Source organism: Miscanthus floridulus, chromosome 11, assembly GCF_019320115.1.
Source record: "Miscanthus floridulus cultivar M001 chromosome 11, ASM1932011v1, whole genome shotgun sequence".
In the NCBI taxonomy this organism is placed as follows: domain Eukaryota; kingdom Viridiplantae; phylum Streptophyta; class Magnoliopsida; order Poales; family Poaceae; genus Miscanthus; species Miscanthus floridulus.
Genome location: NC_089590.1, coordinates 96,542,682 through 96,556,850, shown reverse-complemented (window position 1 = coordinate 96,556,850; position 14,169 = coordinate 96,542,682). Strand labels below are relative to the sequence as shown.

Genomic DNA, 14,169 nt, shown 5'->3' with positions numbered 1-14,169 from the left:
CAGCAGCAGGACGTCAGATATTAATTAATAGCGGCGCCGCGGCGCGGGGCAGCCACAAGATCCGCCCGCGGGAAATCTCGGTGGCGGTAGGATGGATAGCGCGCCGGCCAATGGGGAGCGCGCGCCATCGGATTCTGCCGCGCCGGGGGACGCCACGTGGACACCGCGCGCCCCCGGCCCCTCGTGTGATCGTGTCCTCGTGCAACCGCCTACCGGGCTCCGGCGTCGTGAGATTTCCGTGGACTAGCTTTCTGTTGCGGCATTGGGCCGAGTTGTGGACTTGTTCGATTGCGATTTACTGCCGCCTTTGGATTTGGAGGGGGAGATGGCATATGCTTCAGCTTGGTGGCTTGGCGAGGGAGAGAGACATCGTTTTATCTTCTTTGATTTGATTTTGCACTTCAAATCAGACTGGGAAATGTAAGGGAACAACACAAACTCAAGCACACTAAGAGCCTGTTTGGTTTGCACCACCTAAAGTTTAATCACCTAAACCAGCGTTTAAACTTTAGTCACCCCTATTTGGTTTGGTAGGCTAAAATTAGTCCTTTTTTAGTGAGGGTGTTTGGCTCCAAAGTGACTACAAGGTGAGGCAACCTGAGTAAACTGTGAGGTTTAGTCCCATTTAGCAACATTTGAGTGACTAGTTAGCTAAAACTCATTTAGTCCCATTTAGTCAAAGTGTTTGGGTAAAAATGGACTAAATGATACTAGATTTAGGAGGTGAAGTGTGAATCAAACACCCCCCCCCCCCACCCCCCTAAAATATAATCTTTGAGAATGTTGATAGGGAGGTTAAACTGTGAGCGCCGCAAAAGAAAATTAGAAGTGTGAGAATTAAATCTAATCTTGAGAATGCCGCGGGGTAAGGTAATTTTTGGTTTGACAATTCTAGCACATTAAACTGATTTATGTAAAATTCCTATTTGAAACATGGGATTTTTTTTATTTTCTATGTTTTAAATATGAAAATAAATTGATTCTTAAAAAACTTGTGTATGATTCTGCATTCCAAAAGCTATCTTCCATGATGTCATCTATCTTCCATGATGTCATCGTGTTGGAGTTTGGTGAGTCCTTTGAGACAAGGACAACAGACTTTCTTGGCCCATGGCCATTTCTAAGGGCCTATTTAGATACAAAGAGCTAATTTAGCCAGCTAAATATTAACTATTTTTAATTTTTTTAATCAAAATTAGCCTTACTCATCCAAGAGGGGACTAATAGGTGAGCTAATTTAGTGGTCAAGCCTCCAATTAAATCATCTCCAACACGAGCCCTCAAATTGGGACCACTTCTTTTAATTTGAGGGCTCCCTCTACTCTTAAGGGTATTTTTTTATGCATGTACTTCAGCATCATCAAATCAAGGCCCTCAAATTGATTCGAGTAGACATTGGCATATGGGACCCACGCACCATTTGTCCATATCCACCGTCGTTTCAATCGACTGAATTATTAGGGCAGAGGAGGGGGTGAAGCATTGTCACCGTTCCAATCGACTGAGGTATGGTGGCGCGGGAGAGGAGGGGAAGGAGCACCTGAGTCATTCTAATTGACTGAGGGGTGTGCAGGAGAGGAGGGGGAGCACCTAAAACAGCATGGGGAAGGGAGCAGCGGTGGGGTCAAGTGCCTCTGGCAAGTTGGGGTCGGGACGGGTGGCGGCATGAGAGAGTTGGGATGAAAAAAAAAAGACGCTCAGGAATCAGTAGGAGCTCCCTACACACCCCCGGATAATAGGGTCGAGGGAGAAGATTTGGGAGTCTTCATAAAGTAGGATATTGAGTTAGGGCCCCGTTGGATTATGTTTTATTTTTGTTGCTCTGGCACTGAAAATTAGAGTATGAGGCTTCTTTGGGGTCCATGTTGGAGATACTCTTAGCTAATTAGTTAGCCAATCTTAACTAATTTAGACTAATTTTGGTCTAACTAATAACTACCCCTACCTAATTTAAACAGACCTTAATGTGCAAAGAAGTTGTATGCCAACAGAGCATAGCTCTATGCCAATAATAACATCAACAAAGCACCTAGTTGTGCACCTACAAATCGTTGGATGGGCCAGGATTCTGTAGTGGCCAAAAGTAGGGCTGATCTAGATGGATGGCTAGGATTTCAGTTCAAATTTCAAGCCCATTATTAGTCTAGAAGGAACGCGGAGAAGTTGAACACTTTGTCAATAAAAGAGAGAAAAATCACAGTAATATCCACCCTTTAGAGTGTGTGCTTCACAACAGAATAACTAGCCTAGTTTGGAAGGAAAAAACATCAAGAATCCTGATGAAATAATGTTATGCTTGCGCTGCGATGCAATGTTCGGGGCGAGATGCAAGAGGCGATCGTCGAAGGTGTTCAGATCATGTTGGCTGCAACTACTGCCATTATGAAGAAATCAGCTGGAGGACATGGTGGTGGACTTCTAATGCCGGAGAGAAGTCAGGATAATCTTACTGGCCCAGAGACAAATGCTTGAAAACCCCGGTTCCACAGGAAGCTCCCCTTCGCAATTCACATCTAGAGCACAGGATATCACTGCCATTGTGCTATCGGTTGTATGCTGGTCGCTGCTTGCGAGTAATGTGTTTCTTTTTTTTTTTAAAAAAGCATCTATTGTGTTTCTTAATCTTATGAGTAACTAGTAATAAATAAGAGTATCTTCAATAGATAACAGGACCTTAAAGATAGTCTCTACATTATTTTTTTTGTGGCAGGGCAAAAAAACACTTAATCCAATAGCCTCCAGCTTGAGTCCCTATTTTACGAAGACCACATAAATCTCCCCCCCTTTAGCCAACTGCTAGGTGGTGCCTATAGAGCTCTCTACCTTTTAACCACCCTGCCCTCAAAAAATCCTCGCACTAACTCTCTCCCACATCGTCGTCCTATTCCCTTCCACCGTGCCACCAACGAGGCTAAACCCGCCCCTCCCATCGAGGTCCCCCCTCCATCGGGTCGCCACTGAGGCCAAGCCCGCTCCTCTCCATCAAGGTCCTCATCCCCAACCTCCTTCTCGGCAAACCCCTTGCCTCGCTAGGCGAGGACGAGAGCGGTGGAATAGGAGAGCAAAAAAATAATAAGAGTAATGTGACTGACAAGTAGGTCCCAAAAAAAGTAAGAGTCCTTACAGGATACTACTAGAGTTGAGCTCAGTAAAGAAGTTCATCAAAAGTAGTAGAAGCCCTCAGATACTAAGTAGAGGCTCTATTTTAGGGAGACACTGTTGGAGTTAAAGTAGGTGGTATACTCTAGTGAGACCACTTTTGGTGTCTAGAAGAAGAATTCTCCTACTCATATCCCCCTTCTTGCTCTCTGAATGATGTCAGAACTATCTTGTATTTCAGTTATGCTTAATGGGAATGGGAGGTTGCCTCATGTCAAAAAAGGTGTTCTTCTCCTCGGATCATTTAACTGTTAGTAACGTGACATTATATTCTTGTTTACAAAAGGGCAGCATATATATCTCTAACCTCTTTGCATAGCATAGAGCGGTGGACAAAAGCTTTGAATTGTGGGTTTGAACGAATCATGCATGATGCAAGAACAATTAGGTAACTTGTGCATCCACTGTAGATGCATATGAGGGCATATGCCCCTACTGGCAAAACAACCTTACCGTCGACACAAAAACACATGCCCTGTTGGGGTCACTCCATTCTTCCCCATCTTGTCATCTCGATTTTGTTTGGGGTAGAGCGGCTATGGGCCACGTGGCGGTGTGCACCTAGGCCGAGATCGCTTGCTGGCTCATTGGCGTGCTCCTAGGACATGAAGCCATATTTGTGGTCCAAATATGACATGAGTACTAGGCCATCCACGTGCGCAGTGGCAGCACCACCACTGCAGAGGATGATGATGCGGTGATGGACCACGTGGCGGAGCGCACCTGGACCGAGCTCGCTTACTGGCTCATTGGCATGCTGCTAGTACACGTAGCCATATTTGGGGTCCAAATATGGCATGAGTACTGGGCCATCCATGTGTGTAGGGTTGCCTTAGTGGCCGTAATGGTGGTGCCGCCACTATGGAGGAGGATGGTGCGGTAATGGGCCACGTGGCAGAGCACACCTAGGCCGAGCTCGTTTGTTAGCTCATTGGCATGCTCCCGGTATGCGAAGCCATATTTGGGGTCCAAATATGGCATGAGTACTGGGTCATCCACGCGTGTAGCGCTGTCTTGGTAGGCACAGTGGCGACGCTTGGAGGTTGCTGATCTTGGTGTTTCGTCGTTGGTTCTTGGGTAGGTTACACTACTATCTTGTTCTATCTTTTTGTAATTTTGAGGGGAAGAATAACAACACATTTTTTTCTAAATTTATTAAGTTTAAAAAAAATTAGTAGAAATTGTAGGGACTTAGGGGATTATTAACCCCCTCCCCCCTTGGCTCCACCACTGTATTTGCTTAGTAATATTTGCCCACCTTGGCCCATCGCCTCACCGACGGCGTCCACCACCACCAACACAAATCTCCCAAATCATGAGATCCGAGAAGCAGAGACGCAAGAACCAAAATCAAGAACCCCAAACACCCTAAATGAGACAAAACTAGAGAGGGTGGAAGAAGAATACTAGTGAGAAGGCAGGCGTCAGAGAAGATCAACGCCCGAGAGGAGTCCTGTGTCCATGACGCGTCATTGTTGCTAGTGTGTCATGTCGTCGTCGCCGCTTGGTGTGCACTTCACCACTCCCCCCACTGCCCCTTCGTGTGCACTCGTCCCATGTGTGACGGGCCAGGATCTCTTCCACCCTAGCAGAGGGGCTGGGCTTCATTCCCAGGACAGGGTGACGGGGAAAGGCCGAGGTCGTCCGAGTTATAGGCCACGCGGTTCTCGTAGGCTAGGATTCTTTGCAGCCCAGGCTGGCCCACGGGGGTTGGGCCCTCACCCCATTCGTGAAGAGCGCAAACGACTAAATGATGTCGGAATTATTTTGTATTTCCGTTATGCTTAATTGGTGTGGGAAGTTGCCTTGTGTAAAAAAAGTGTTTTTTCCCTGAAAAATGTAACTGTCTGCAACGTGAACATTATATCCTGCTCCTGCCTCCTGCATACAAAAGGGCAACATGTATCTCCAATCGCTTTCTCTTTCCATAGAGCGGTGGAAAAAGCTTTGAATTGTGGGCTTGAATGAATCATGCACGATGCAGGTACAATTGGGTAACTTGTGTCCACAAAATCTACCTTTTAGGTATTATCTCCCAAACCATCTGAAGCTTTAGCACCCTCTCGGCTCTATCCACAGTGTCAACGAGGGTAGTAGACTGGGGACAGCAACAACAGAGCGTTCACGGCCATGCAACGAAAACGATAGGTACGGGGCGCTTCTTTATCCTTCTCTTTTTGCTGTCTGCCCTTTCCTGCTTCCAGTTCCAACGCTCGTGATCCAGCCCACCCGCAACCCACCGTGGCGCCGAGGGAATCGTCACTATCCATTTTTCAGTTGGTGGTGAGCGTGGCGAGTGCGTGGAACCAAGAGAACATTCATCTTCACTTAACACCTTATTCTAACCGACGCCACCTATGGCTGTCCTGTCCCCCCGCCTGATGCTGAGCATCTCCCGTAATCGATCCGTCGCCGGGAATAATTGCCACGAAATGTGGATATCTCTTCTCGATCCATGCATATGATAACGTAGATTGGTCGTTGTCGCCGTAAGCTAGCTATTCATAGCAATGTTGTTCTTGTTCTTGCCATGCATTGGTACTTGCTGCTTCTAGATTTTGTTTTCTTTTTAGTTTTATTACCTGTATATGTAAGTAAGTCCACTAAGCAAAATGTAAACCGCCGTATTGAATTTGAATTGCTACTAAAACTAGCCCACATTCAGTAGCATGTCGTGTTGCGCATTGAATTCAGAGGTTTTAGGTGATAGCAGTAGAATGCGGCGTACTTGAATTCCTCGAAATGATATGTTCAGTAGGGTCAAACCGATTTAGGGTCAGAATTTGTCTGATCAAAACTCTAGCCCTACTCCCTAGGCGGCTAATTAGCATCATAACCACGGGTGGATGTACTTGGTAGTGTGGTGTTGTGACTGACTGCACATTTGGGAGTTGCTGCACACCTGTTGATGATAGATTAACACCAGAGGCATTTCTCCTGTCACTTGTGACTGGATTCCTTAGCTACCCACTGCTGCTAGTACTATTGCTCAGCAACAAGTTGTTTGCTATTGTTCTTGCCGAGCTTGGAGCCATCTGCAGGATTATCTTATTGCGCCATTCGTCCTAACCCTCTCAATCCTATCGACGCCGGCCATTAGAATAATGAGCTAGCAGACTTCTACTGATTTGTCCCTTCTTAGCTTCCGGCCGATTGCTTATCGCCTAACCTGAGATTAGAGGCTAAACCTGAAGGTTTGACAACAAACCCCGTGCAAATCTTTTCATGCTTACTTGTAATAGCATGGCAATGAGACAGCCAATCCCTGAAATAGAAAGTGCAGTTGTTGTTGCATGCATGTTCCTCCTCATGTTTGTGCTTTCTTCAACTACATCCATTAACAGGCCACCAAAAGGACGTTGCAAACTTGCAATGGTCCATCCATGCATGCACATGCTTTCGCTCATCCTCCTCCGATCCTCGGCAAGCACTTTCAGATTCCAATTTCTGAATAATTTAAGCATGAAAGGGCCCTTTCCCTTCCAACTCCCACATGGACTACAAGGCTGTGAGCAACAGTCACATTCCTAACAGCTTGTCTGATGGAGTGACAAATACAAAACCTTGGACAGACTAAGCCACCAATTAATGTGACAAAATAAACCTGGCGCAATTAGTTTTCAGGTTAGTAAAATCCACTGAGTTACCAGGTCGCGGGTTCAAAGCAGCCTCTCCGCAGATTTGCGGGAGGAAGACTTGCCTCGGTTTTTTCCTTCCCCAGACCCCACTCATGTGGGAGCCTCCGGCGCTAGGTCTACCTTTTTTTATTAGTAAAATCCACGGCAATTGCACCAGCTCCCTGACAAAAAGCACACATGCCTGAACAAACTGTCATGGCCTCACGTGTCGATTAAATAAGAGCGGTGATGTGTCCTGGTCTCTTATTTGTTCGGTGTGGATCATTTTTTTCCCAGCCAAGTCTTTAAACGGTGCCTAGTTATTTGATCATAGCATGTGTACTTGAGGTCAGCGTAGGATGATAAAGAGGAACGGGTTAAAAACACTAGCAAGTTGCATAGCAAGTTAAATTTAGGGAAAACCTAATTAAAGGTTGAATGATTTGGAGGTTTTGATTGACCGATTTTTGTTCTGGCATCATTTATCACGCTAGAGTTATGATCCCCGACTTCAACGAGGGCTCTCGTGAGATTACGATTCAAGACGCAAGATAGGAGGTCTTTGTCAATAAGCTGTTTGGCTGATGTTTTTTTACGGTTGATATAAGCCGGCTGATGCTGTTTTGTTGTGAAAGAAAAATACTATATCATGGCTGATAAGTTCAAGCGAACAGGGCAAGACTACTGGTGGTTGTGGTGGGCGCAGCGGTGACATGGTTGTGGTGGTAGATGACCCACAAGACGATGGTGGCGTGGACAACTGATCAACGGGTTCGGGTAGAGATAGAAGCAACGACAATGATAATAGAAGGTGACTGTAGGAGGCAGCCATTGACGAGATGAGACCTAGATGGTGACAAGGGAGAGGTGAGGCCTTACCACTCATAAAAGTGATTGTGTGTATAGTATCTACGTCTATACCGTGGAACTCATAAAAGTGGGCTGCATAAGCCTTTCAAGTGCATTGCCATCTGTCAACTTAATGAGCTACTTTATTTTTTGTTTACTTTTTTTAAAAGGAACTTGTACGCTTTGACATAGCTATAGCTTTGTCGCGCAACGTTGATGTTGATAAGGTCTTGACACGTACTCTCCCAAAATAAGTAACATTTTTTTTATTTTTAGACATCACGTTTGACCGTTCGTGTTATTCAATTTTTCGTGTAAATTATAAAATAAATAAATCATTATTAATGTATCTTTAATGATAAAATAAGTCCTAATAAAATAGATGATATTTATATAAAAATTTTGAATAAGACGTCTGAAAGTAAAAAACATCACTTATTTTGGAATAGTGAGTACAGTCGTCCACAGATTCTGTACAGAGACCAAAAGCTCAGCCCACCACCCTAGCCAGCCAGCCACGAATGATATCTCCCCGTTTCTGAACAGAGCAGCGCTACAGACCAATGCATTTTTGTTTGTAGTTCTAGTGCATTCCGAAGGCAAGCTCCCTTTTTTTTTGCTCTTTACACTTTGCGCCAGAGAGCACAGCACAGCACTACTCGTACACTGAAGAGTGAAGAGTGAGGAGTTCAGAGAACCTGGAGCCTACCCAGACCAAAACTTGCTTTTGTTTTCTTCTTAGGAAGCATGCGTGAGTCACCACCCAACAATCTTTGCACGGGACACATGCATGCGCACCTCACCACATCACAGTAACCTATAGCACTGTGAGCTTGTGACTGTGCATGGTCATGGTCATGCCTAGGAGGCCGGCCGGTCCCAGGCCGCTGAGGCTGAGCAAACCAGAAGGCAAATCTTCCCAGCTCCCTCCGATCCCTCTCGCCTCCCCAGATTTTATTTTATACTCCACTGCCTGCAGTGCACCTCCCATTTCTTGCGTCCGTCTCTTCTTCTTCCTCCTCCCGTGAGCCATGAATGAGCTCTGCGACCTCAAGGTGCACATCAATGGTCATCACACGCTTCATCTCCACCAGGCACGTATCACACGTTTCGTCTCATCAGATCAAGAAATTAACCGTCTTTCTATTGTCTTCTTCTTGGCTCTGAATTGATCTCATCTCACCGTCGTTGCAATGCAATGTAACAGAGCGTCATGTGTGCCTTCTCGGGGAGGCTGAGGACGATGGTGAAGCAAGAGAAGATCATGAAGAAGGCCGGCAGGAAGGAAGCCGTGTCCATCAAGCTCGCCGGCTTCCCTGGCGGCGCCGACGGCTTCGAGCTCGTGGCCAGGTTCTGCTACAACAACGGCCGCGTTCTGCTCTGCCCCTCCAACCTCCCGGTCCTGCACTGCGCCGCCGTGTTCCTGGAGATGATCGAGGAGGTGTGCGCCTGCAACCTGCTGGCGCAGGCGGAGGCCTTCGTTAACGGGCTCTGCTACTGGACCTGGGGCGACGTGCTCACTGCGGTCAGGAGCTGCGAGCACTTCGCCGCGGCGGCCGACTCCTCCGGCCTCCTGGAGAGGCTCATCTCCGCGCTCTTCTCCAAGATCACCGCCACCCCGGAGACGCCTACTGCCGCCGCCTCCGCCGCCTGCGGCGGCGGCATGGGGACACCGAACCGCTCCTCGTCGTCGTGCTCCTCGTCGCCCGACACGGTGGGCTTCGGCCGGTCGTCGTCGTCCGCCACCAAAACGCCGGAGTCGATGCGGCCCTGCGCCGGCAGGGAGTGGTGGTTCGACGACATGACGTCGCTGTCCCCGCCGACCATCGAGAAGGTGATGCGCGTGCTCGGCTGCTACGGCGTCGAGAACAAGAACCTGATCCTGACGCGGTTCCTGCTGCACTACCTCCGCGCCGCCACGCGCAGGCCGCCGGCGCTCTGCGAGGGGGAGCGGGAGGGCGCCGCCGCCCTCGCCGGCCTCGCGGACACGGCCGTCCACGGCGTGGCGCTCGTCGGGGGCACGGCGTTCTCGTGCCGGGGCCTCTTCTGGGTGCTGCGGATCGTGTCAGCGGTGGGGCTGAGCAGGGAGTGCCGGCACAAGCTGGAGCGGCTCATGGGGCTGATGCTGGACCAGGCCACGCTCGACGATCTCCTCGTCTCCGGCGACGACGGCGGCGTGTACGACGTGAACCTGGTCATGAGGCTCGTCAGGGTGTTCGTGGCCTCCGAGGAGGAGGCCGACGCGCCGTCGCAGAGGATGCGGAAGGTGGGGCGCCTGGTCGACAAGTACCTCGGCGAAATCTCGCCGGACCACGGTCTGAAGGTGTCCAAGTTCCTCGCCGTCGCCGAGAGCCTGCCGGACTCGGCCAGGGACTGCTACGACGGCGTGTACAGGGCTCTGGACATCTACCTCGAGGTAAACTTAACCACTCGCCTAATGCGATACTGCCAAAGATGCAAAGAACATAATTTTATTCCAGTGAACACATTGCATTTTTTCATCCCGGTACTGGTAGTGGATTCGTTTCATAGTACTGCTACTGTTTGGGATCATGATTCGGACATGATAACCGAAAGCTTCAGGCTATTGAGTAGCTAATCATAGGGTCCTAGGGGCAGATATGGCGGTACTCCTTTATCGTACCATGGTAAAATAAAAATTCAGAAAAAAGGATACTCTACAAATTACTGCCAGTAGAAACTGGCACTACTGAAATTTACTCTTACCCCTTCGCAATATTCAGAATGCCCTCTTCGTTTTTAGGCAGATTTCCAGCTTCACATTCTGAATGTTCGAAAATTCTGAGGAACCAAATGCTAGGGTTGTGTATTTGCCAGCTTTTGCTGCAAGACTTCTTTCACCTGGCGCCAGTTTTACTCTGGCGGTCTGGCCTCATGGAGTCATGGTGGGTCCTGACTGAGAGTCGCTACGATGGTAGCAGACATTACAGTGTAGGGCACCGGGATTTCAGATTTTACTAGTACGTGGCAGCGAATATCCTGTCAGTTTATGATAGGTGTCACGATGAACACTGCACTAGTCTGTTCAGCATGTCGTTGACGCTGATACCATTGGATGAACTGACGGTGAAAACTGACTAACCGAGGATAGCACGGGTGAAATATTAGATTCGGGGGTGTATATTATGTACAGTACTTACTGTTTGATTACAGGCATCAGAGCATTTTGCTATTCCTCTTGTTGATGCATGTGAGACGACAGGCCTGTAATTTGCTAGGGTGTGAAGCAAACAGGCCTGTAATTTTCCGTTTTACTTTCAGACATTGCATATTTCTTTTTTAATTTCTCCCATTTGTTGGTGACTGTTCCTCGTCTAGTCTATGACAAAGCAGTTGGATAAAGTTCGGCAGTAGTACTATCATAGTATCATGGGATGCTAATGATGGACAGATAGATCGTCTGGTACTTTGCTTATGGGGGGGGGGGCCTTTAATTTGCGACCCCTTTAGCCCTTTGCACCGAGCAAGCGTGCGCTGTTGGCTCAAGTCATCAAACCCACAAGCTTTGCCATTAGTTGTGTCTGTCCACCTATTGAACTTACATAATTGCTCGAAAATAAAGCTTCACCTTACTGCGAATATCTATGGCATATACTTCTTCAGTTACAAGCTAGTTCACTTTGTCTCTGTTCTAAGTCAAATTTTTGATAGAAAAAAAAAATCCACCACCATCTGGAATATCAAATCTATATCATCAAATTCTTCATCTAATATATTTTGATAGATTTGAACATGTCGATATAATATATTTTCTAAAATCACAATCAAAGTTAGCGACATTGATTTAACTTAAAATAAAGACAGGGTGAACTATAATTTTAAGGGTACAATACACTTTCCAACCCTCAACTCGCGCCGAAGTTTGATTTTTAACCTTCAACTATGAAACCGGTTAAGAAACACCCTCCAACTATCAAAACCGGACAAATTTGGTCCTCGGCTGGTTTCAAAAGCGGTTTTCTATTTTCGGGAAGCGCCGAAATTTTATATTGTTTTTTTAGCATCTTAACGTCCCCAAATGAAAAAACTCAAAACTACAAAATTGTAGATCTCATTGAGAACTACAAAATTGTAGTTCTACAACTTTGGTATAAGAAGTATTTTCATTTAACTCCATACAAATAATATATTAGTGCTCTAATGCGGCAAGCGCTAGTAGGCGATTATTATGGTGCTGAAATTTTATATTATTTTTTCGAGCATCTTACTATCCTCAAATGAAAAAAATTAAAACTATAAAGTTGTAGATCTCATCGAGGTCTATAATTTACATATAAAAATTATCTTCATCCGACATCGTATTGAAGGGTTATGATTTTTCGAAATTTGAGTCTCGTCACGCTACAAAACAATACTGTGGCGTGACGAGACTCAAATTTCGAAAAATCATAACCCTTCAATACGATGTCGGATGAATATAATTTTTATATGTAAATTGTAGACCTCGATGGGATCTACAACTTTATAGTTTTAATTTTTTTTTTTCATTTGAGGACAGTAAGATGCTCGAAAAAATAATATAAAATTTCAGCACTATAATAATCGCCTACTAGCACTTGCCGCATTAGAGTACTAATATATTATTTGTATGGAGTTAAATGAAAATACTTTTTATACCAAAGTTGTAGCTCTCAATGAGATCTACAACTTTGTAGTTTTGAGTTTTTTCATTTGAGGATGTTAAGATGCTCAAAAAATAATATAAAATTACAGCGCCTCCCGAAAATAGAAAACCGCTTTTGAAACCAGCCGATGACCAAATTTGTCCGGTTTTGATAGTTGGACTGCGTTTGTTAACCGGTTTCATAGTTGAAGGTTGAAAATCGAATTTTGGCATGAGGGTTGAAAAGTGTACTTTGCCCTAATTTTAAAATGATTATACTTTGTTTGTCACAGGAAACCAGTAGTACTGGCACATCTCGCCATATCATCAGTGATTCAGTTCTAACCTGTATACATTCTCTGCTGTGAATGGGTAGGATATGGATGGAGTTCAGCAAATTCTTTTCTCTGACATGGCTGTAAAAACTTTACCTGCATGCAGGCAGACGTAGCTTTAGCCTTTTGCCCTGTTTGCAGGGCGCTTTTGATCCATCTCGTCATGAGCCCATCGAGTTGGTTGGTTCTCCGCTGCCTTGATCTCTGGTTATTTTACAACTAAGATCCCGGCTTTGTTTATTTGTTTACTACTGGTGCCTCGGGAGCCTTTCGTCAGCGGGCCTTGTGCCAGATTGCCTTTAGCCTGGCCTTTGATGCTTTCCATGATCAAATGGGTCTTCTTTAATCATCACCTTCCTTTGTGTTTGTGCACTGTAGTTTTCCTCGCACCCAGGGCTTTTCCTTGCTCATTCAAGCATGGTCAGATCAGACACACCAAAAGCACTAAATAGTTCTTGTGCACTGCACTTTTCTACCTTTTCTGCTGATGGTTTGACATTTTCCAATGCTTTCTGAATGGTTAACTCTAACATTTTACGTTCAAAAATAGCATTTTGATCACCAGAATCAGTAAAGATTATGCATAAGAGTAGTAGTATCGAAACTGATGGATTTTTGCAAACTCTGCTCTGAACTATGCCGTTCTGAATGAATGAATGCAGTCGCACCCGGTGCTGTCCCTGGAGGAGCGGACGACGCTGTGCCGGTGCCTCAACTACGAGAAGCTGACGCTGGAGGCGTGCAAGGACCTGGCCAAGAACCGGCGGATCCCGCCGGGCGTGGCGGTGCAGGCGCTGGCGTCGCAGCAGTGCAAGCTCCACATCAGCGAGCCCGGGCCCGGCGCTGCGGCGCCGGCGACGAAGGAGCGCCGGTCCAACCCGTCGGCCTGCTCCCAGTCCCAGACGCCGAGGAGGAGGGTCGCCCGCCGCGCCACCCGCAGCGTGGACCTCGGCGGCGGCGGCGACGACGATGAGAAGGAGCTGCTGCGGCTCAACCTGCAGAGGATGCAGAGCCGGGTGGTGGAGCTGGAGCGGGCGTGCAAGGAGATGAAGGGCCAGATGTCCAAGATGGCCAAGGGCAAGTCCTTCTCCTTCGGCGCGGGCGCCGCCTCCTGCCACCAGACCGGCGGCAGGGGCTTGCCTAGGCTCTGCTGACGGTGACGGGGGAATGGAGCAGTAAGCCAGTAACTTCGTTCTTTTTTGTTCTTCTTTTTGAGTGTTTCTGGTATAATTGTCACATATAGCTTGCGATTTTCCTCTTGATCCCTTTGTAAAGCTGATTGCTTGGTTGATGGAGCATTGGTTCGATCGTCCTTTTTACCTTGTGTTGCGTTGGCTGTGAGTGGAGTGACATAGAATGGTAGTATGTTCAGCAAGAACGGGAGGTGTGTGAAGTTACTAGGTGAGTTACTGTCAGAAGAGCCAGTGGACTGCAGCAGCTTTTACCTGGAACTCCGGAATGAATGGATCCACATCCACTGGCACTGGGGACCGAACCCAACACCGCCGAATCTGCTGTTCCAAATATCCAACGAGGGTCAGAGTCCAGATTCCAGAGTGTGTGCGAGCGCAGGCCCAGCCAAGAT

The 14,169-nt window shown here is 47.0% G+C and overlaps 1 protein-coding gene across 1 annotated transcript; it reads left to right on the top strand.

Annotated features, from left to right (window-relative positions):
• Window positions 1-8,476: 8,476 nt before the first annotated feature.
• Window positions 8,477-13,884, top strand: LOC136494488 (BTB/POZ domain-containing protein At1g50280-like). Its single transcript, XM_066490653.1, has 3 exons — window positions 8,477-8,719; window positions 8,833-10,041; window positions 13,247-13,884. The coding sequence occupies exons 1-3, from the start codon at window positions 8,657-8,659 to the stop codon at window positions 13,736-13,738; spliced, it is 1,764 nt and encodes a 587-aa protein (XP_066346750.1). The 5' UTR covers window positions 8,477-8,656; the 3' UTR covers window positions 13,739-13,884.
• Window positions 13,885-14,169: the final 285 nt, after the last annotated feature.